The sequence below is a fragment of the Parambassis ranga genome, chromosome 19 (assembly GCF_900634625.1).
Source record: "Parambassis ranga chromosome 19, fParRan2.1, whole genome shotgun sequence".
NCBI classification, from domain to species: domain Eukaryota; kingdom Metazoa; phylum Chordata; class Actinopteri; family Ambassidae; genus Parambassis; species Parambassis ranga.
Genome location: NC_041039.1, coordinates 10,652,382 through 10,675,892, shown reverse-complemented (window position 1 = coordinate 10,675,892; position 23,511 = coordinate 10,652,382). Strand labels below are relative to the sequence as shown.

General features: G+C 41.4%; 2 protein-coding genes across 4 annotated transcripts; one reads left to right on the top strand and one right to left on the bottom strand.

Moving 5' to 3' along the window:
• Positions 1 to 770: 770 nt before the first annotated feature.
• LOC114452712 (myoferlin-like) lies at positions 771 to 18,857 on the top strand. Of its 3 annotated transcripts, none has more exons than XM_028432218.1 (54): positions 771 to 961; positions 1,441 to 1,496; positions 1,661 to 1,752; positions 4,787 to 4,895; positions 4,980 to 5,073; positions 5,174 to 5,340; positions 5,592 to 5,720; positions 5,812 to 5,874; positions 5,949 to 5,999; positions 6,075 to 6,105; positions 6,550 to 6,665; positions 6,777 to 6,903; positions 6,983 to 7,086; positions 7,191 to 7,259; positions 7,358 to 7,401; positions 8,111 to 8,193; positions 8,337 to 8,375; positions 8,680 to 8,804; positions 8,890 to 9,003; positions 9,123 to 9,300; positions 9,410 to 9,534; positions 9,678 to 9,787; positions 9,881 to 10,073; positions 10,193 to 10,348; positions 10,443 to 10,574; positions 10,698 to 10,861; positions 11,325 to 11,439; positions 11,543 to 11,645; positions 11,744 to 11,886; positions 12,021 to 12,191; positions 12,495 to 12,588; positions 12,674 to 12,751; positions 12,834 to 13,015; positions 13,152 to 13,310; positions 13,496 to 13,597; positions 13,688 to 13,849; positions 13,968 to 14,133; positions 14,211 to 14,287; positions 15,084 to 15,095; positions 15,179 to 15,277; positions 15,364 to 15,492; positions 15,588 to 15,743; positions 15,825 to 15,916; positions 15,999 to 16,169; positions 16,252 to 16,400; positions 16,586 to 16,725; positions 16,816 to 16,904; positions 16,974 to 17,069; positions 17,158 to 17,299; positions 17,385 to 17,484; positions 17,555 to 17,739; positions 17,901 to 18,010; positions 18,104 to 18,251; positions 18,331 to 18,369. In XM_028432218.1, exons 1-54 carry the CDS (start codon positions 874 to 876, stop codon positions 18,367 to 18,369), a joined length of 6,168 nt encoding a protein of 2,055 aa, XP_028288019.1. In that variant the 5' UTR covers positions 771 to 873. The 3 variants fall into 3 exon arrangements, with proteins under 3 accessions (XP_028288019.1, XP_028288020.1, XP_028288018.1); XM_028432217.1 differs by having other exon boundaries at positions 772 to 961; positions 5,165 to 5,340; positions 18,331 to 18,857; XM_028432219.1 differs by lacking the exon at positions 8,337 to 8,375 and having other exon boundaries at positions 5,165 to 5,340.
• aarsd1 (alanyl-tRNA synthetase domain containing 1) lies at positions 18,747 to 23,395 on the bottom strand. The gene is made up of 12 exons (XM_028432220.1): positions 23,259 to 23,395; positions 21,354 to 21,482; positions 21,102 to 21,261; positions 20,949 to 21,006; positions 20,711 to 20,867; positions 20,513 to 20,629; positions 20,265 to 20,395; positions 20,113 to 20,179; positions 19,830 to 19,921; positions 19,672 to 19,726; positions 19,504 to 19,598; positions 18,747 to 19,420 (listed from the first exon to the last, which is right to left on the bottom strand). Exons 1-12 carry the CDS (start codon positions 23,295 to 23,297, stop codon positions 19,282 to 19,284), a joined length of 1,239 nt encoding a protein of 412 aa, XP_028288021.1. The 5' UTR covers positions 23,298 to 23,395; the 3' UTR covers positions 18,747 to 19,281.
• Between the last annotated feature and the right edge of the window lie 116 nt (positions 23,396 to 23,511).

The following is a 23,511-nucleotide window of genomic DNA, read 5'->3' as shown; positions in this document are numbered from 1 at the left end:
GTGTTGGACCTCTTAGGTGTATAATAAATAAATAAATAAATTGTTTTGAAGGGTACAATAAAGTTCTTCTTATTAATATTTCTTCGATCTCACTGGACTCCCAGGTTCGAACAGCCTTGATAAATCGCTTTACGTCATTAGCCACGCCCCCTTATCGGGAAGCGCGCACAAAGGGCCACAAACAAAGCCTGAAACTTGATTGTAGTGCAGCCTTCATTTATTGACAATTAAGCCATGACAGTGTTTCACTGCAAGCGACGCGGATATAGATCCTCAGCTAAAAGCAGAGTGCGGCCATCATTAACGCACATGTGCTTCCCAGTCAAGGTGTCTGCCGTGGAAAAAAGCACACACACAACAGAGCTGCACTGAGGAGCACTGATAGTCTATAGAAATGCAAGGTAAGGGACGCTTACGTTACATTACTTTACATTGCGTTGATGTGAGTTTAGATTCTGTGTGCACTAGATGGTGCCAGAGTACCATTTTGGATGGTGCATTAACTATAGAATTAAAGCTATAGCATGTCAAACACAAAGAAAGAAACCTATAGGGGCAATCAAGGGTTTGTGGTTTATTTAAAAAAAAAATCAGCCTTTATATGAATATGTTAATATGCAATGAGAATTAGCTCAAACCAGCTTTTTCCAGTGAGATTGTTTTCAGCATCTGCGATTTGCCATCTCACATGGCAGCAGCAGCTCACTGGTCTAACTCAGACCGCCTAACTACATACCCGTGATCCCCGCCCTCGTTTCCCCCATCATCGAGTCTTGGGAATAGGCTTCTTCTCCCTCAGTCTGCTGCAGAGATGGCCCAGTGAGAACAAGTTTGTGTAGATGTTGATTTCTGTTTTTCTAAAACTTTGCTGCCATGTTGCGCGTTGTTGTAGAGTCGGCTCAAGGTCTGCCTAAAAAGAAGGTTGGAAGTCCTGATCCTGTTGCCTCTGTGATTTTTAAAGGTAGGTCTGTGCTTTTAAGTCTTAGATTTTAGATACTCTCAGGTAGAAACTGATAATGACATGACTAATGACAATGACTGATGTAATGTATGTATTTTGACATACATTGTACATTTATGAGCTATGCAGTAGTTTTAATAGTGTTCACTTCATTTCCAGATTTATATGAAGCTAATTCTGTATAGTCTTTTGAGTTAGGGCAAAAAGAAAAACTGCACTAAATGGGGAAGTCTTGTCAGAATTTGTAGGGAAATTTGCCCTCAGCTGTAGCATGAAAGAATGATATCAGACACAGATGACTGTTTCTGTAGAGGGTTTGTTAATGTAAATTAGCCCAACCGTTTTGCTTGTTCCATCTGCAGCCCACGGACAGCATCATCAGTTTTGTGTCCATTCAAATGTATAAAATATAAATTCTCTACAAAGTCTTTCAAACAAGAGAAGAAAAAGTGCAATAAACACAATAATTTCACTTTCAGATGAGAAGAAGAAAACAAAAACAATCGACAATGAGCTGAATCCTGTGTGGAATGAGGTGAATTCCCTACACACACACACACTCATCACAATCTAATCATCTCATTATGGTCACAGTATTTGAATTGAAGTGCAGATGAGTTTAGGCTGTTTATAGATAAAATGTTGCGTCTTCAGTTTCAGCATGAAACTCCTCTGATTGCATTTTTTTTATTGTTGCAGGTGCTTGAGTTTGATCTAAAGGGCGCCGCGCTAGACTCCAGCTCCAACATCGATGTGATTGTGAAAGACTATGAAACTATTGGCAAAGATAAGTAAGTGCAATGCAACCTGTGAGGCTGAGCACACTATTAGCTTTGGTTTTATACTTTGTGCAACAGAGGGATTGCTGTGATGAAAGACAAGTGGTGCGCCTCACCTTTCTGAATCATCTCCTGTCCTCTCTGAATGAATAGCTTCTAGGAAATAAGTCTGTTTAGTCAGGCAACAGGTTGGCCAACTGCAGCTGAATGGTGTGTGAGACTACTGTTATAAGGGTGTTAATTTTTCAGCCTAACAATAAAGGGGCAGCAGTGGCGCTGTGGTATAGCAGGGTTCGATCCCAACTCCTCCCTAAGTCGTTGTTGTGTGTCCTTGGGCAAGACACTTCACCCTGCCTGTGGCACGCCTTGCTAGTCACTGTATGAAACAACAATTTCCCTCTGGGATTATTACGAAAGTATCTAAAATAAAAAAAAATAAAGCAACAGCTCATACAGTTCAGGTAATGGTAGCAAATAATCATTGGCACAGGTTTCCTGCTGATGCACTAATATACAAGAAATAACAGATATGTTCATAGTAACGCAGTGTTTGAGTTATGCAGTTGGCTCTCTCTACCCCCTCACACCCTGCCTGCCATGCTGAGACTTGCTGGGCTGTGTGGGATGACTGGGGCAGATTGGGCAACAATTGATGGAGGAATGAATTGCTGTTTTGTCTGTCTGGGATTTGTGTTACCACCGTGTGACAGACAAATCTGAAAACAAATGTGGTGTAACTTTTTTTTGTATGAACTGCTTAAGACGATGGGGCTGTAATGCAAACTGTAGCTGCTTCAAAAAAAAAAATAAAACCTTTCCAAATAAAACCAGTCACATCTGGGACCAATCTAGGCCCACTGCAAAGAATGATTCCTCCACGTAACTAATTATTGCGATCAAAGTCTCGTCAACGTTAACAAAACAAGTCCCATTGAACACCTTGTTTCGTATAAAGACCATTTTTGGATTTTCTGTGCATATGTTCTACTGAGCAAAAGTTTCCCTTGTGTCCACGGGACAGTCATAACCGAGGGAGGAGCAGTCCCTCTTAAGCTGAGTAAAGTTTTCCAGTGGGCTGGCCCGTCTGACACACTCCCTAAAGATCTACACAGTGGTAGCAAAGGAGGACTTCTCTTTTTCAAATAGTTCACCAGATGCTGTTATGGGTGATTCCTGTCATCGTGGCAACAGGAGGGAACAGGAAAACCCTCTATGTCCTCCGAACTAATTCAATTTTAAGCAATCCCCAAAAAATATTGTATATTTTAATTTATGCCTGAGTACATTAATTAGGAGAACACATCTGCTTGTTGTGGTCATTCTCCTCATAGATGTTCACACATTTTACCACATATTCAGCAGTGTGACTGACAGAGAATGCAGAAAATTGGAAAAAAAGAACATTTCTGTGTTTAATTTCCTGTCCTGCTCTTGCACTTATCTACTTTTGCACTCTTGTTTCAAATCTGAGATGAGCTGTGTATTTTCAGTGCTGGAATAATCACACAGTTGTGTGAGTGGAAATGAATGCTGACAGAGGGAGGGTATTAGTCAGCCATGGACACTCACAGCCTGTGTTTGTGCTGAAAGCCACTAACTCCCATTTGCAGCTTGATTAACTTCATCATATGGGAAGAAGTCAAAAGGACAAAAGCCTGATTTTTTCATATTTTGACAAGGAGCTCTATTTTCTGCTGTATAGAGGGAGGGGAAAAGTGTCCAATAATAAATCCATACAAAGCAGATGGTTGCAGTATTTTGGCTAATGGGTGTTCAAACATGTCTTTCTTAGCATATTCAGTGAACAGGACTTTCTCACTTGAAGCCACCTGTTCAAGTTTTATTGCTCAGATTCCATTAAAAATACATGTAGGATTTGTTGGGCCCCTGGTCTGATTTCAGGCTGCATACCAGTTTTATGGAGTCACTGAATCTCTGGGGCATCCCCAGAGCCGCCGAGACGATACATTTAAATAACCTCCTCACAATAAAATTCTGTCCAACTGTTTGTGTAGTGACCTAAACTATTGTTAACCTCAGGCTCCATGATGCAAGTTTTAATTTCTTGCCTGTTAAATCAGCGTAAATGTGACAGTCCAGAATTGAGTAATTGTAAAAAATCCTCCTCTCGGAGCCCTGCCAAAATAAAGTTACACTGTCCACCCAAAGAAAGAGCAACATGACGCACAACAGATATTTTATGCTCTCGACCTTCACAGAGCTAATGCTGTGATGCTGCTTTCACATTGGCTCATGTTAATTGTTGGGAAAATAAACAAGCTGCACTTTAATCTTTGTTGTTTTTGGCTGTGTACCAACAATCCACCACAGTCACAGAGCAGTACTGAAATGCTGTTAAAGATCCAGCTGTGCTGAATAACAAAGTAAAGCACTGTAGTGTTGTTCAGGGAGAGTGCATACAGTCAGATAAAGGCACGTTGTATTATTGTACGGTAAACGTAATATGAAATGATGGGGCGTTGAGGTTGACTTTGTGATTTTATAATGCTCTCCAACATTTTTATTAGATACTTGTCTACATATTTGAGTCTGGACAGAAAGAGATGATGTCATTGTGGTTTATTTGCCAACCAACCTGGTCATTGTTAATCATTATAGTGTAAAGCATTATTTTTTTAGGAAATGGTGTCATTAGAATTCCATACAGAAACTGGTTAACTCATTCACAGAAGCAATAATCTATGGAGATGTTTTAATATTAGCATGTGCAGCTGATGTTCACATCATTTACCATCACAGTGCAGGAAGTCACCTCTGTTTAAAACTGCATGTGCATGGCGTTTGTTTGTCTGAGCAGGCAGGGTTTTGTTAGCTCTGGGTGGTGACTTTTGTGAACAGGACTTCACAGAGCACGCATACAGCATTTAATTTGTGTGTGGCCTGAATTCTGATCGCTAATATGCCGGCTGCAGACACTAGTAGTGTGTGTTTGGTTTAATGAAATCAGGATTTTAGTAGCAGAATTGTCAGTGAGTTAGTCGATGTTTGTTACCTTTATTGAATGTTTGCATGGTGTGTTTTTCAGATTTATTGGGTCAACAAAAATCTCTTTGAGGGATCTTGCTTCAGGTCAAGTGAGGTCACTACCATCCAAAAATGTTCCTTTGGTCAATGAAAATGGACAGAATATTGGAGTAAGTTTTCTCAGCTAGTATTGTTTAAAATATAAAGTAAAAAGGAGGATATGTTTAACAATACTTAGCCATCATTTTATTTAGGCTACAATCAACCTCGTGATCGGCTATGACCCTCCAGCCAACGCTGCACCAAACCCCAGTGATCCTCAAGCTGGAAATGCTACAGTGGACGCTGGTATGTTCATGAAACTCCAAAAGATACAGTACACAAGTCTGATTAAAGGCATGCATGTGTTCTGTCATGATGTTGTCTTTCTGCTTTTTAGGAGGAGGAGGAGGAGGAGGAGGAGGTGGTGCAGAGGGGGATGAGACTCTACCAGATGGGGGCCAAAGTGGTTCTGTGGGGGTCTCCTCCGCCTCGGGTCAGCCTGTTAACCTTCGCCAGAGGCTTGCCAGGGCAGAGAGCCGCCACCGACTGGTGAATAAACCGCAGGACTTTCAGGTCAGTTGAATAAGGTTTTTGTGTAACGGTGCACTTGGTCCACATGTGTAAAACTGATTTGTGCCAGTGAAAATAGAGATAAGGTTCCTATGGGTAGGAGGTGGATGGATGCATTCCTTCACATGGGATTTATGACTTGAAGGCTACTTTCAGTCTTTGTAATCCTCTGGTATGCTTGGACTGACTGCTTCACAAACCAGCTCCCATTCATTGGTTGATTATCTACACTGATACTGTAATACGTCTTTTAGATTCGTGTCCGGATCATCGAGGCCCGTCAGTTGCCTGGAAACAACATCAAACCTGTAGTGAAGGTTCATGTGTGTGGTCAGACCCACAGGACGAGGATCAAGAGGGGAAACAACCCCTTCTTTGATGAGGTGCTGTCACTATAGGATAAAACTGCAAGCCCAGACATGTGACATGTTTTTATTTGCTCCATCCCTTTAAGATTTTATTTTGTTTCTGCAGATGTTCTTCTACAACGTCCACATGCTACCGTCAGATCTGTTTGATAACAACATTAGCTTCCGGGTAAGTTCAATGCATGAAATTGTTGAGGTCATGAATGTATAAATGTATATTTAATTTCTTTCGGCTCTCTTCAGGTGTATGATTCCTATTCACTGAGGGCTGACAGCCTCATGGGAGAGTTCAAGGTACCTCATCAAATATCCTGCAAAGAATGAAAGAAAAAAACTGAGTAACTGATCTCTCATTGCTCTCTCACACAGGTGGATGTTGGTTATCTTTACGATGAACCAGGTAAACTGGTTCCTAACCACAATTCTGAGTGTCATTTATATTTGTTTAGAGGATGCTTCTGTTCAGCCCATGGATATCAGACTGTGACGGCATATTTTAATATTTCATGTTTTACTTTTTATGTTCTTTTTTCTGCAATTAAATAGCATAAAACTGTGCAGCTGTATAAGCAACTGTTGATATATGCTAGTGATAACCCGGGGGCAATAAATTACTAAATCAATGTAGTGCTCACACTTTGGTCCACACAATTAGTCAAAGACAATATAGTGGATATTTAAGTAGAATCAGTATGCATGGCTTAGCTTAAAACTATGAATACTATTATTTAACAAGGAAACCTTTAAGCCAGGTGTTAAATAATGTTGCAGTCTACATTATATATGCATATGCATATGCAGTGTGAGGATTTTTTACAATAGTTGTGTGTGTGGTTCTGTGCAGCCCACTGTATCATGAGGAAGTGGCTCCTGCTGAATGACCCTGATGACTCCAGTTCTGGTGCTAAAGGCTACCTGAAAGTCAGCCTCTTCGTAGTGGGGACAGGAGATGAGCCTCCGGTATGACTAACAGATTCCCACGGCTGCTGGTCGCTTCCTCTTTCCTGATGTAAATATGCTGGTTATGCCCCTCTCTTTCCGTCCCGGACTCATGTCTGTTCTACCTCACAGTTGGAAAAGAGAGAGTCTAATGACGACCAGGATGACATAGAGAGTAATCTGCTGCTGCCAGCAGGTGTGACTCTGCGATGGGCCACCCTGTCGCTGAAGGTGTTTAGAGCTGAAGACATACCTCAGAGTAAGAAAAGTTTGACATGAGTAACTAATTATGCAATATTTAAAAAATCCAGTATGAAAAACAAGTCTTCTCATTTCAGTGGATGATGCATTTGTCCAAAGCCTTAAGGAAATTTTTGGAGGAGAAGAGAACAAGAAGAACCTGGTGGATCCTTTTTTGGAGGCTAGCTTTGCTGGCAGAAAGGTTCCTGGTCATTTGTTTCTTTTTGCCATCAGTGCTAAAAAAAAATTTTAAATCCTGTTGTTCACCTGCATAAGAAATACTAATTTTATTGTCTGTGTCTTCAGCTGTGTACTCAGATCATTGAGAAGAATGCAAACCCTGAGTGGAACCAAGTACTGAACCTTCAAGTCAAGGTAACCAAGGTCTAACCAAGGATGAAAAACAGCACAGCACAAAGGAACATGAGATCACTAATTAATCTCTGTTTACCTGTTTTTGTGTTTAAATGCAGTTTCCTTCCATGTGTGATCGTGTCAAACTGACAGTCTTTGATTGGTAAGTCAGTAAGAACGTACAGAATTTTAGCCAGTTTCATCTTACAGTAAGGACGGCTAAGAGGCAGTGCTGTTTTATTCTGTTGTTTGGGACTGAGAAAAAGAACCGCAATCCTTCTGCAGTGTGGTCAGCTGTGTTCTATTTGTGTGTGTTTGGGACTTATGATACTTTTAGACACACTTACCATACTCCCTACTAGGAAAAACCTGGATAAGGCTATGATTACCTAAGTAGATAGCACTGTTAGGGTTAGTATAAGCTTCAAGCAAATGGATGTAAGTCCATATAAATTCCCCAAAAATGACCTAAGAAAGAATGTGTGTGTGTGTGTTTTCCTTGTTCCAGCTCCAACCCCATGAGATAGAGTAATGTAGCAGTGCAACTCAGAATCTGTTGGCCCCTCCCTTTCCCTGCTCTGTTGGCACCGTCTCTAAGCTAATTTTCATCATTTTGTTTTGTGGAACAACTGACTAGGCAAATAACTCAGGTCCAGGAAGGTTGAAAAAAGGGAAATAAGTGGAAGAGGAAAAGGTTAGAAAAATGGGCAGAAGGTGATGAAACCTGCTTGGAGCCAGTATATCCCCTGTTGAAAACAAAAAGCAACATTTTTCTCTGTTCTACAGACTTCCTTTGTAGATTGAGTTAACATTCAGAGCACCTACTGTTTGTGTTTTCAGAGTAAGGGTAAAGTTTTTATGTGTGATTACAGGGATCGTTTGACAGGAAATGATGCTGTTGGCACCACATACCTGAATCTGTCCAAGATAGCCTCTTCTGGTGGAGAAATAGAAGGTATTACTCAATATGGCTAATTTTCTTATATTGAAAACATCAGTATTGATCTTTGCATCTTATAAAAGATGATTATTGTTGTATCATTATGTTGCATTCATTTCTAAATGGAACTCGATTGTCCCTTTTTTCTCCTGGAATAGAGGAACATGCGAGATATGGGGAAAAACCATCATATGAAGGTTGATGTGTGCTCTCTTTTGCTCTGTGTTGCATGACATGTGACGCATGTAGCACTCGTTAAACTGTCGTTTTCCCTGAAGCTATGTTGCTGTGCTTTGCTGTGTTTTGACATTAGTATTTAAATTTAAATGTGTTTCTAACACCACATTTCTGACATCGTCCCTACTGCCTGCTTACACAGCATTCACTGTTTCCACCCGCTGCCTCACATAAAGTCACACCAAACTACTAACACTGAAGCTTTGTTTAGCTTATCTAGAGTATGTTCACAAGGTGGTTAACTGTGATGCCGTTTCCCTCCAGCAAGCTCAGGTGAGTCTGAGGTGGGGTTCCTGCCTGTGTTTGGGCCCTGCTATGTCAATCTATATGGTAGCCCCAGAGAGTTCACAGGCCTGCCAGACCCCTATGACGATCTCAACTATGGCAAGGTAGTCGAGTAGATATGGTGATCATTGTCTAACAACATCTTACTTGTCTTGAAAGTTTTTTAATGAACGTGTCATCTTTGTAAAGGGAGAAGGTGTGGCGTACAGGGGAAGGGTTCTGGTCGAGCTCTCTACTAAGCTGGAGGGGAAATCAGACAAAGCAGTAGACAGCATCCATAGTGATGACATACTGGTGGCACAGGTATTATGAAAATTAAATAATAATACCTGATTAAAATGTCTGAAATTTAGGTTTTGTGAGATAAGAGTGTGATATCAAATCTTTCTCCCTCTCTTCATCTTTGTCCTTCCCCAAATCAGAAGTACCAGAGGAGGAGAAAATTCTGCCTATGTGCCGTCTTCCACAGTGCCACCATGATTCAGGAACCTGGAGAACCAATCCAGTTTGAGGTCAGCATCGGTAACTATGGCAACAAATTGGACACCACCTGTAAACCTTTGGCCTCCACCACTCAGTATAGCTGTGCTGTGTTCGATGGTGAGTGATGACATCTATGGTTTAGGAAATAATGTTTTAATGCTTTACTCATTGAGATTCTGCTTATCTTTTAGACAAGACCATTTAAATCTCTGTGTTGCTTTACTAGGCAATCACTACTACTACCTGCCCTGGGCAGACACTAAGCCAGTGGTTGTTGTCACCTCATACTGGGAGGACATCAGCCACCGTCTGGACTCTGTCAACATCATCCTCTACATTGCTCACCGCCTGGTAATGCTGCACTGTCATGTGTGATTGTGCGAGTGCTAATGATTTAATTTCAGTAGCGCTGTATTAACCTAATGCTTGGTACCTGTGGGCATTTGTATGGGTCAGTCAAATCCTCACCCATATTTTGTTGCTTGTTGTTGCAGCAATCCAACCTGGAGGCATTTAAAACTGGCATTTTGGCAAAAGTCCCTGACAACCAACTAGTAGAAGTGTGGCTGAGGCTGCTAAATCAGTTGATTGAAGACCTAGAAAGGTAAATTGATGATATAATGTTGTGTATGTAACAATCAGTTGAATGCAACAGAGCCAGAAAACTTGTATAATATCTGTATAATCTCTCGTTCAGTTTCCCCACACCTGAGCTGGAGGGCCGCTCTAACCTCACATCTCTGGACATCCAAATCAAAAAGCTACGGGACAGTGCTTTGACCCCCATGAAGGAAGGAGCAAGGCGCATGAGAGAGGAGGCCTCGGAGATCCGTGATACGCTGTCTGACATAGAGTCCTGGGCTGACAAACTTATACAGCTGGCTGAAGAGGTACAAAAACAACAGATGTTTTGATATTAGAGGAGGAAGACTTCACCTTCTATTTTCATCAGAAATGCCCACACTCATATATGAACATACTCACATGGTTTTCTTCTCACTGTGTCCAGCCTCAGAACAGCATGCCTGATGTGGTCATCTGGATGTTACGGGGTGAGAAGAGGGTGGCCTACAGTCGTATCCCTGCTCACCAAATCCTCTATTCCACCCACAGTGAGCAGGCCTGTGGACAGCACTGTGGCAAGACTCAGACTGTCTTCTTACAGGTAAAAATTACAATAAATGTTGTAGTAATGGATTAAAAATTGCCTGAACAGCTTGCTGGTGGATTATAATTCTCATGTGACACTGTTCCCACAGTATCCCATGGACAAGACCAAAGGCATGAAGGTGCCGGTTCAGATTAGAGTCAACATGTGGCTGGGTCTTTCTGCACATGAGAAAAAGTTCAACTCTTTCTCTGAGGGAACCTTCAGCGTGTTTGCTGAGCTGGTACGTTACTCCAAAACAGACCACCTATTAATGCACAAAGAATCACAGGAAATATTCAATATTTTGTCTACACACAGCGATGCAGTTACTTTTAGCTAAAACACATCCTCCTCTGCTTTACAGTATGAGAACCAGGCCAAGGTCTTTGGGAAGTGGGGGACAACAGGTCTGGTGGGGCGCTATAAATTCTCAGATGTAACAGGCAAACTGAAGCTGAAACAGGAGTATTTCATGCCACCCAAAGGATGGCAGTGGGAGAGGGACTGGCTGATTGACCCAGAGAAAGCGTGAGTATGATTGGAGAAGATTAAATACGCTTGAACTTAATGGGACTTCCACTCATTATATTGCTTTATTTTCTTTCCTTCTGAACACACATCTGTGGACTAAAGGAAGTGGGCTGCGTCTGCTCTTTACTGTTTACATTCTTGCTGTAGACCATGATTTAATAACAGTACCAGACTGTGCCTGCTGGAAGCTCACATTTTTTTTCTTATTCTTACAGTCAACCTCCAGTGTTTGGTTTCCTTGCCAACATTTATTTCAAAAGTATTTTCTTTATTTTTGTAACACCATTTGTTTTTTTTTAAGCTAAAGGGAACCATTAAAATCGTCAGCTGGGTGACACCCAACATGTAAACTCAGCCAAACCTGTCATTTCTTTCTCACATTATATATGAACATTATCTTTTTTTTAAGTTTCTTTGATTAAAAGAACATGCTACATATACTCCTGACTTTGTGTTTCAGGCTGCTAACAGAGGCAGATGCAGGACACACTGAATTCACGGATGAGGTCTTCCAAAATGAGACCCGCTTCCCTGGTGGAGAGTGGAAGGCTGCCGCCGAGCCCTTCACGGATGTGGTGAGAACAGCACACTGACATACAAATAATGTACAGCATTTCTGCAACCGTATCCTCTGATAGAGTCCAATAGATAGACCTAACAGGGTTTTATGTGGTACAGAATGGAGAGAAGAGCCGCAACCCTGCAGAGTTTGAGTGTCCACCGGGTTGGGACTGGGAGGATGACTGGACTGTGGATGACAAAAGAGCTGTGGATGATCAAGGTGCAGACCTTCATCAACAGAACAAAGCTTTTTTTCAAGTTGTAAAAGAGTTGAGATTGAATAACAATTAAATTAATGTGTGTCTGTCTGTACACAAGGCTGGGAGTACGGAGTCACCATTCCTCCAGATGACAAACCTCGGTCTTGGGTCCCTGCAGAGAAGATGTACCATGTCCACCGCAGGAGGAGGCTGGTGCGACCCCGCAAGAGAAATGCACTCCCTGCAGGAGCAGCTGTGGAGGTCAGCACAAGATGATGTTTTTCTTTTATTCACAGGAAATAGATCAATTAGTTGTAGAGTTATTTTGTACTAAATAATTTAATTTATTCAGTAGGTAAAGAAATGTTTGACTTACATGTGTGATTTTCACACAGAGGAGGGCTCAAGGAGACCCTGAGGGCTGGGAATTCTCTTCTCTGATTGGCTGGAAATTCCACAGAAAGGAGCGTTCATCGGATACATTTCGCAGACGACGCTGGAGGCGAAAGATGGCGCCAGAAGATCGCCTAGGAGCCTCTGCCATCTTTCAGCTTGAGGGGGCCTTGGTGAGCAAAGGAAAATGAATGTTTTACTTTATATCTGATGTGGGCTCTTTGTTGGAATCTGGTTTCATACAGACAGAAGCGGAATAGTCACAATGTAGACAGGCAGTTTGTTTCCTTGTTTAACCTGGACAGGAAAGGGCACTGTTAAAGCAGGAACTGAATCTAAGCTCAATGACTCAACAAGTATATTCAAATATTTACTTAATAATTAAACACATTCACAGCACCGTGCTGTGTTTTTATTTGGCAGCCAGTGACGCATGATCATGTAAAAGGTCTGGGATGTGTGCTCACCCTTTACAGGGTGTTGATACAGAGGAGAGAGAGAAAGGCTCCAAGTCTGAAACCACCAAGGTTTTCGGTGATAACACACCCACTGTGTCCTGCTCCTTCGACAGTAAGTGATGCACAGATGACATAACGTCAATAGCAGAAATGCATATGTCATAATGTCCCATTTAAAATGTTTATTTCTTGCATAGAGTCCTACATGTACCATCTCCGCATCTATGTCTATCAGGCACGGAACCTGAGATCTATGGACAAAGATAGTTTTTCTGGTAAGAGTCTACCTGTTGGTCAAAATGTAAATGAAAGTTTACATTTGACAACATTGACCTTTTTTTTTTTTTTAAACCACAGATCCATATGCATACGTCTCCTTCCTGCATGTTAGCAAGACAACTGAGAAGCTCAGAGCCACACTCAACCCAACATGGGACCAAACTCTGATTTTCGATGACGTGCAGATTTTTGGAGATCCACAGAACATTGCTCGCTGCCCTCCTGATGTTGTATATGAGTTCTATGACAGTGACCAAGTGGTAGGTTTGGTGGCAGACAGATACAGAAAAGGCTTTGCCTTATTATGTTATTATATCTTATTTAAGTGCTAAATATGAAGGTGTAAGTTTCACCTTTTAGATAAGACATGATTATGTCATGTGATCCTCTGCACAGGGGAAGGATGAGCTGCTGGGCCGCAGTGTTTGCACCCCAATGGTGAAGTTGAATCCTGCTGTTGATCAGACTCCTAAACTGCTGTGGCATCCCATTACCCAGAAGGGGCAGAGGGCTGGGGAGGCACTTTTGGCAGCTGAACTTATTCTGAAAGACAAGGTGAAGGAATGAAATGACTATAGATGCAAATACTACATACTAACATATATTGTGCATACACAGGACAAATTGTGCAACCCATGTCATTAAGAAACTAAAAATGAGATTTATTTTGGGGAAACAAAATAACTTTTTTATGTGTTGTACTGTGTTTTAAACATATTTTGTCTCTCTCATGTCTGTAGTCAGGTGTGTCCGATCTTCCTCTGCTTCCTTCCAAAAGAACTGAGAACCTCTACATGGTTCCTCAAGGCATCCGACCCGTGGTGCAGCTCACTGCTGTGGAGGTAGTATATACACATAGGGCACCCCTCCATCTCTCTGACCACGGTTCTTATCTCTAAATCCTCCTTCTGTACCTGCATACATGTTTTTAGATTCTCACATGGGGTCTGAGGAACATGAAGCCATACCAGCTGGCCACAGTATCCTCCCCCAGCCTTGTGGTGGAGTGTGGGGGGCAGAGGGTGGAGTCAGCTGTCATTAAGAACATGAAGAAGAGCCCCAACTTCCCCAGCTCTGTCCTCTTCATCAAAGTGGTAATGACAGCCTTACACATGCTGCAGGCAGAGTAATGAATGAAGTGTAACTACTGCGCAGGACATGAGAATAATGTGTAAATCTTCTATACTATTTTGCTACGCTCTCACCAAACAGCTCCTTCCAAAGGATGAGATGTACACACCCCCCATTGTGCTGAAGGTGATCGATCACCGTCCGTTTGGAAGGAAGCCCGTGGTCGGCCAGTGCACCATCACTTCTCTGGAGGAGTTCAGATGTGACCCATATGTCATCACTGCAGAGGGAGCCATGTCTTCTAAAGGCAAGGACAGAAAAAAGAAAATCTTATTGTGCTAACAGCAGAAAAATCTTCTAATGACATCCATTCATCACTGACAGTGGCTCTGATGATGGCTTCCCCTCACAAACACGTCTCCATCACCATGGATGAGACACGCCCACTGCTCGAGGCTCAGGTAAACCCCACCAGCTCACATTGAGGTGCCTCCACTCACTCAAGTGCAGAATTTGATTTTTTTAAGTCAAATTTGACGAGCTTCATTACTCTGGCTTACAGTTCATGTACAGTATGTCAACTGCTGTCAACAAAATGGCTTCTCCCACCTCCCACTTTGTATGTATGGTTATTTATTATAGCTTTTTAATTCACAAGGCTGACACTGGAAGGTTGAGAATCACTCTGCCCAGAGTGCAAGCTTTACAAAGCCCTCATAATGCTGTCACAATGCCATTAATCTACATGGGAGTTGCCACAATAACTGCGATTCTAGTATTGTAATTTAACTGGCACTATTTTATTGCCAGTTAAATTACAATATATATTGCAATATATATATTGCAGCAAGGGCGTAACACAGGCACCTGTTTTGTTTGCTGCAAAGAGTCAGATGAGAAACTAAATGTGGGGTTGCAGCCAATTAGCTTAGCATAAAGACTCAATTAATTTCTCAGGGTTGCATGCCAGGACGTGACTCTGCCTGTCCAAGAAGTACTCAAGTGTCAAAATGTAAAAATGAAAAATGTAGCCTGTGTCTGCATTGCCCTTTGTTATGCCCTTGTTTTACAGAGTTTGTGATATTGCTTGTGGGATGCTTTATCAACCTTTCCTCCTAGTTAATATTTCTCCTTCTTGTGAATATTTGTATCCATATTTGCACATGTATCACTGCATTTATGTTACTGCTGTGTGTAGTTATGCTTTTTTGTCTGTGTGTGTGTTTGTGTGTCCCATCATACGATTTTTGTCCAAAGCTTGTAGAAAAGGTAAGATTTTATCAAAAAACATTAATTTCTTCTGTCACACGTGGACAAAAGCTAAAAAAATGTATCACATTTAATGTTTTTAGGAAAAAGAGACAGTTGATTGGTGGAGTAAATTCTACGCTTCAACTGGAGACCAGGAGAAATGTGGCCCTTACCTCAATAAAGGATATGATAGTCTGAAGGTAAGCCGACTTAATTTACTCCTACATTAATGTCTTTTTTTTTGTAGGTGTTGATAGGTTGGGTGTAAATTTGTGTCAATTTGCAGGTCTATGACCGTGAATTGGAGGATGTCCCAGATTTCAAAGGGCTGACTGATTTCTGCAGCACCTTCAAACTGCAGCGAGGCAAGAATGAAAATGGAGATGATGACCCCACTGTGGTTGGAGAGTTCAAGGTAGTCTGACACCATTAATTAAATGGATTTATACCTAAAGGCAAGATTAAAAAAATTGATTAACTCCAATGTGGTATGTTTTCTTGTTTCTGCAGGGTTCATTCAAGGTGTACCCCCTGCCAGACGACCCAGGAATCGGTCCTCCACCCCGTCAGTTCAGGGAGCTTCCAGACAGTGGACCTCAGGAGTGCCTGGTCAGGATTTACATAGTCCGGGGCATAGACCTGCAGCCTAAAGACAATAACGGAAGAGTGAGAATCAATCTATATTACAGCAATAACTGTAGTGTATCTGTGGCTTTTGTTTAAACTTTTGTCCTCTCTCCTGCTCAGTGTGATCCCTATATAAAGATATCATTGGGAAAAAACAGCATTGATGACAGAGACCACTACATACCCACCACTCTTAACCCTGTGTTTGGAAGGTACAACTGCGAATACTGCAAAAGAAATATAATAATTCAAAGTATTATGTAGTGTTATTTAACCTCCTTTTGTGTTGTTCAGGATGTTTGAGATGACCTGTTTCCTGCCCCAGGACAAGGACCTCAAAATCTCGGTCTATGACTATGACCTCCTGACCCGTGACGAGAAGGTCGGCGAGACAGTGATCGACCTGGAGAACCGCTTCCTGTCTCGATATAACGCATACTGTGGCCTGCCGCAAACCTACTGCATGTAAGACAGCGCGCGCTTTTTCTTAAGACCGAAGAGGAGTCAGACTAAAGAAAGATTAATGCTCTCCATCTTGTCCCCTTAGCTCAGGTATCAACCAGTGGAGGGATCAGCTGAAGCCTTCCCAGATCCTTGAGAACCTGGCTCGTCTTAAAGGACTGTCCAAACCCAGGACGGAAGATAACGGCACTTCGCTCACATTCAATGGCAAAGACTACACACTGGCACAGTTCGGTAAGCGTTTAGTGTACAGTGTTATCAATTAGGATATTTGTCCTGAGATGAAGTCACGATTACTGATTTAGATTCAGTACCAGCAATAGCAACTGACGCTGGCAAAAGATCATTTTTAATCTCTTTAAATCTTACTAATATTTTAATACTAAAACAGTGTAAATGAATCTGTTTTTTACATCTAGAGACCAACAAGGAAATTCATCAGCACTTGGGTCCGCCCTATGAACGCCTCTGTCTGCACGTGCTCAGAACACAGGGTCTCGTCCCAGAGCATGTGGAGACCAGGACCCTTAACAGCACCTTTCAGCCCAATCTGTCTCAGGTTAGCTGTCCTTGTCTGTGTTAAATGTTTGTGGGCACCCTGACCTACAATTTGTACAAACTCAATTTAATTCTTGCTGTATTACTTTAGGGAAGGCTCCAGATGTGGGTGGATGTTTTCCCCAAAAGCCTCGGACTCCCTGGACCTCCCTTTAACATCACACCTCGCAAGCCTAAGAAGTATGTGCAGGGCGTCTCTTTGCTTCTTCATCACAGGTCATATTAGATTCTAACATCGACTGTGTTTAGGTTTTTCCTCCGTGCTGTCATCTGGAACACCACAGATGTGACTTTGGATGAGACCAGCATCACTGGAGAACACATGAGTGACATCTATGTCAAAGGGTATGTTAATTCTGCATAATTAGTTTCTTAGTCTATCCTTACTTTGGAGAAGATCATTCATGATCATACCTGTTGTTTGCTGTGCCAGCTGGATGCCAGGCATGGAGGAGGACAAACAGAAGACAGACGTCCACTACAGGTCTCTGGATGGAGATGGCAACTTTAACTGGCGATTCGTGTTTGGCTTTGAATACCTGCCAGCTGAACAACTCTGCCTTGTTTCCAAAAAAGTGAGTAGAGATCATTTTAAATGGCTTAAAAATACATCTGTGTGGTTTAAATAAAAAATCGAATTAACACATGCTTCGTTCACAGGAGCACTTTTGGAGTCTTGACAAAACAGAGTTCAGGATTCCTCCCAAGCTGATTGTCCAGGTTTGGGACAATGACAAATTCTCACTGGATGATTACCTTGGTAAGAAACTTCAATATTGATTCGACCATATTAACAAAAAACCTGTGAGTATTATTTGTTGTTATTCCAGGCACGTTGGAGCTGGATTTGCGTAACCTGGTTCCTCCAGCGAAGACCCCAGAGAAGTGCTCTCTGGATATGATGGAAGTTGGAGTGACTCACAAGATGGAGCACGCCAAGTCTCTGTTTGCTCAGCAGTCCGTCAGAGGCTGGTGGCCTTGTTCCATAGAACAAAATGGGAAAAAAGTTGTGGGCGTAAGTTTGAACAGAAAGTTGAATGAAACTTTTGGACTCTTCTGAAATAGTAATAAATCATATTGATTACTCTTAAACAGTTCATGTTACCAACAGAACATTGGTGAACAGACTGATGCAACAACATGATCATGTGAGTCCAATGTGTTGTTGTGTTGCAGGGGAAAGTGGAGATGACACTGGAGATTGTAAGTGAAACAGATGCAGATGAAAGACCTGCAGGGAAAGGAAGGGACGAACCCAACATGAACCCAAAACTGGACCTTCCAAAGTAAGACCCTGTGGTGGAAAGATGGAGAGACTGACCACACTGTACAGTGGAGAATATAATATACTAACAAATACACTTTATGTCTTTTACCAGACGCCCGGAAACATCCTTCTTTTGGTTCACTAACCCATGTAAGACTATGAAGTTCATTGTCTGGAGAAGATTCAGGTGCCTCTTCATCGGACTCATCCTCCTCATCATAGTGGTTCTCTTCATCGCCATCCTGTTGTACTCTTTACCGGTAAATACAGACAAAAAGAAAATGCATAACTGTGTTTCTGTGTGGTTTATAGTCCAAACTAAACTTTACTTTTTTACAGAACTACATCTCAATGAAGATTGTGAAACCACTGGCATAACTCCTCCATGGTGAAACAGTGGAAAAAAAGAAAAAAGAGGACATTTTAAAGTATCTCCACAGTTCGTTTTATATTGCCTATAGTTTTTATTAATGGGAAGGGGAGCTTGCACATTTGCACTACTTCATATATGGACACATTTCCACGCAACTAAACTGTGACAGACTTGGGTTCAGAGCACCACTATGACACTGCTTTTATTATTCACGCACACACTCAAAAATTATAACCCCTCCATAATGCAATCCAATCTGATACAGCACTTTTGTCCAAAACATTGTGGATTTCACGGTGGCATTTACTGGTTATCGGATTGAATATTGTTACTATTATTAATGTTTGAGCACAGTGTATATAATTAAGGTGACAGCTGGTGGTACTGTATGTATTTCGTTTATTACATGTTCTATTACAGTATATTGCAATACATTGGATAGTTTATCTTTTGTATATTGCAAAGAACTGTTAATTAAAATATATTAAACATAGCAGGATTTTTGTTGTGCATCTAAATTGCAAATTGAAATACATTTGAGCTGGCCACTTGAATATAAGCAGAAGGAGGAAAATATACAGATTTGAATAGTACCTTACGTTTTAATATTCAGATATGTACAGCACCTGTTGTACAAAAGTCCCTGCTATATACATTTTAACAATGACTCACAACACATAGAAATATACACACTTTCAAGTGTGTTTTTTTCATGACACTGTGTGGACATGCATGTGGACTGATCTTTGTTCCCAACAGAGAATATGGTATAGTGTCCTGTCTGTACCTATATACACAATTCCACTTTGTGTACATTATTATCTAAATTATCTCAAACATATTCAAACACTAATCAAAGTGATCAAAATCTGTATCTGCAGCACTGTGTGTATTTTTTTCTCTGTGGCCCACAGACGTTATTCCTCTTCTGATGTGTGATGTTTGCAGTGCTGCTTCAGTAAATCCTCCACCTCCCCTCTCTGTGCCAGGCTGTTGGCTTTGCCTTGGAAACGCCCATTCTTTCCTGCCCCCTTCCCTTGAAGCAACTTCAACACCCTGGATGGCACAAAGAGAGAAATACAGTACACTTTATTCATGTTTTTTTTAAGAAGAGATAAATGTGTAGTGTGGTCTCTTACTGTGGTCCCATCTCAGTCACTAGTCCACTAGGTCCAGCCAGGAGGAACAAACCAGGTCCCTTTTCCTCTCCAACAGTTAGGAAAACCAAGGTTTCCTAGGATCAGACAGAATTTGGCTTAACAAAATATTTAACTACCTGGACCTTAACAGTCAGGGTATGATCTTACCTCAGTGTTTATTTCATTGGCAATGATATTCATGAACTCATTGTCACCTTCTTTTCTGTAGAAGGAAAAGTGATGAATGAAATGTGACCCACTCACTGTTGTGAAGTCTGGCTCATAAACTCATAAAGCTTTACTCTCAGAACAGCCATTTAACTTACTTGTGCAGAGTGAAGAAGTTGCCTCTTTTGGGGTCACTCTTAAAGTTTTGAGCAATAAGCACAGCCATATCTCGAAGTAGGCTCAGATTTGTCTGCCAAAGACGAAAAAAGGAGGGAGATATGCTTGTGTTAACTGTCAATAGCTGCCTTCAGCTATCATGCACAGCTGCCTGTGTCCTGTGTTTGTGCATTAGCTACATGTATGTAACAACTGGATGAACAACATCCAAGTATTTTACAGGAAGCTGCAGCCATTATGTAACACATACATGCACTTTCTTACTTTCTGTAGCAGCTTAACGGACTTCTGCAACTTGTCAACTGCCTCGACATGCTCATCCGGCCCCGTTCTGTAAAGAATGAATAAAGGTTTTAATCTGCAGCTCTGTGGGTGAGCTGAACTCACACTGGTGGCAAATCAGATTTCATACTTACTTCAGGAGGGACACCAGTGACCGCTCTGTGCTGTAGCTTTTCTCTGCATACTTTAGTACCCTGTTCCCTGCCAGGAAGATCAGGTTGGTTTTGTTTTTCTTTCCTTTTTCGGTCCCCAGTAGCTTTATCACCTAATATACAGACAAAGCAACACAAGTATTCTTTTTAGAAACACTAGGAATTTACCCAATGATTTTTTTTGTAATTATGTGTAATGTCTGATTGATTTCAGGTGTATGAACCTGCACCTGTAAGTGACTGAGGTTAGACACATGGGTTCCACAGCACATATTAGCATCAACGCCCTCGATATCAATGATCCGAATGGGCCCGGCATGGTCCTCTGGCAGCCCTCGACTCCTCACCTGATTTAGACAAACGCACACATTAATATAGTATGACACTCAGTCAACACTACATTCAGCAGAAGATGTGTTTATTTGTACCTTTTCCACTGCTGGGTCGTCTATAGAAAGCAGCTGGACAGTGACAGGAACGTGGACCCTGATCTTCTCATTAATGGCTTCTTCCAGTTCTTGAAGCTGGCCAGGTTTCACACATGGAGTGTCCAATTCAATGGAGCTTCTCTGACGTCCAAGTTCCCTGAAAAGAAATCCCATAAAATAGATAAAGCCTTAAGCCTTTATGGCTACAAAGTCAGGTATTTTTGCAGCAGTGAAGTACCAGGATGTGGTCTTGTATCCAAACATCGTGTCTGCCAAAGCTGTGATCAAATGCTGACCTAAGGGGACGAAAAACAAGTGTGTAGTACAAATATAACCCATAGTTGTATCTGAAGAGGGAGTCATTTCTTATCATCTGATTAGCAGTCCTTACCCGAGTGTTGCTGCATATGATCAAACCTCCTGTCCCAGTCCACCTTCACCTGCACCTCCAGGCCCACCTCCAGAGGAGAGCCCACAAAATGCACAGCCTCTGATCCCTGCCTCGTCACCCTCAAGACCTGGACATCTCCAATCAGTCCATGGTCATCTGGCTTAAGAAGGACAACATGCACATTTGTATTTATATTTTTAATGGTCGCTGAATGGACACACTTGATGTTAGAAATACACTTTACCACTTTACCTGTCCACCTCCTTCAGGAAATAAGATGGTATCTTGAAGTTTGACATTATAGCCTTTGATGGTCTCTTTCTTTCCGTCTTTCTCTTGTTTTAGCTCCGACGGGCAGCAAGATACAACAGAGGTAACAAACTATGGATAAAAATGAAGGAAAAGTTAAATTAAGTCAACGCTACTTGTTTTTTATTATTAGTTTGATTGCAGCATACATTCACCGATTTCAGCCATTCAATTATAAATTATAATTTTTCAAATATTAAGCAATTTCTGCTTCATTTTTAATAAGGGAGTCTATGGAGGAGCCTTCAAAACCACCTTCAACATTGACATGTAACTATGGTAGTTCCACATGCTTTCAGCTACAGAAACCGTTCAAACATGATTCTGTTCAGCTCTTCGAGGGCTATTAAAAATTTGGATTTGTTCAAATATGTTTCGTTTCCAAACTATTAATACAAATTCAAAAGCCATTTAACATTGGAGTCCATGAGAGAGCCCTTTCACGAGGGCCATCTGGCAAATGTATCTCCTCCTACAAATTTCAAGCTACAGACGCCAGTTTAGTCTTAAACCACTCATTAGATGCTGCTCTATCAGCATCGGAAATGATTCGGAATTCTCTAATTCCGAATCATTTCCACACACTAGCCTCTCAAATTTGGAGTGGTTTTTGAGGTCTCCTCTGAGTTAAACATTAGTGTGTATTGCACGGAATGTTCAAAGGCAGAGTGGGTGATGTCATCACAATCAAACCAGCTCCTGTGTCTCTATCCTGCTGCAACGTCTGCACCTTCCATCCGGCTGAGATAATTATGCCACCAGTTTGAAGGAAAAATGGTTTGGGTTCTGATGGTGTCAGTCTTAAAACTCAACACCAAACTGTTTTGCCTGTACAGCCAGCTGTTCGGGGAGAGTGCCGGTCTTTTCCTCATTCACAGCCTATACGGTGAAGCGACTAGAAAAGAGCAAACCTATTTTCTAACTCGCCACGATTTCCACATATTTGACTGGATTAACATGAAATCGCACACATTTGTAGAGTAAACCTTGCAGGTGCCCCCGGTTGTGATTTTGTTTGTCTGAATGCTTCAGTTTGGACAAAAAAAGCAGTTGTTTGAAGGATGCAACGCCCATTAAAATACATGGGATCTGCCCTGAGAGGAGTAAAAGGAGAATCGCACAGATGTCTCAATTAGGGCTTATTTAGGCAGGCAGGGCTGTTACCATGGTGACAGGCTGACACACAGAAGCATACAAAGCAGCCATATTTGTAGTCTTTATCAGACTTTAAGCATTATATGTGTCATATTGATCATCCTTCAGCTGTATACTACTTTTCCACATTCAAATCACACAGTCTGTGCTTCTTCTAATCTTATGGTATTATTCCAGCCTCAGACCTTTCATATGGTATATTCACAGGCTATTCTTTAAGATCATGACTTCATACTGTTCTTGTCTTCAGCTGTTTCTTTTTCATATCTAATATTCAAAGAGTTTCTACTTTTCAAAATGAGAGCTTCATCTTTTTAAATTCTTTTCAGCAAATTGAATTCAGATTGCAGATTCTCAAGCAATTCCGAGCAATCCTTCACAGCATTCAAAGCGATGCTTCAGCTGCAGCAATCAAACTTGCATTTTCTTCAGGAAATGCTTTTCTTGATATTTATTATTATTTACATAATAAAGTCACACAATATAAATTGACATAAGTAGTATGAATATTTAAAAATACATATGATATGATCATATAGCCAATAAAAAATACAAAGCTAAACTAAAAGGATCTATGGTTCCATGAAGTAAAGCGCAGTGGTGGTAGTTAGCCGGTACTTAGCAGCTATGCTAATCAGTTTTACAAAGAATTGTTTTGACATTTTTGGTGCGTGCTACTAAACAGTTTCCTACCTCTTTCATATAGCAGTCTCGTTGACATTGGAAAGCCATTATGTGCTGTTTTTTTGTGAAAACACTCCTGGCTGCAACAGAACACCACACAAATGAAACTCGGCTGCAGCTGTCAGCTCACTACGGGTAGCCACATGGCACAAACATTGTGACTTCGCCTTGTTCTTCTTCTTTGATTTAAGCAAACTAGACGCATCTAAGGCGTATTTCCGCCCTCTGCTGTTTAAGAACAAGACATGAAAAACAGGAAATC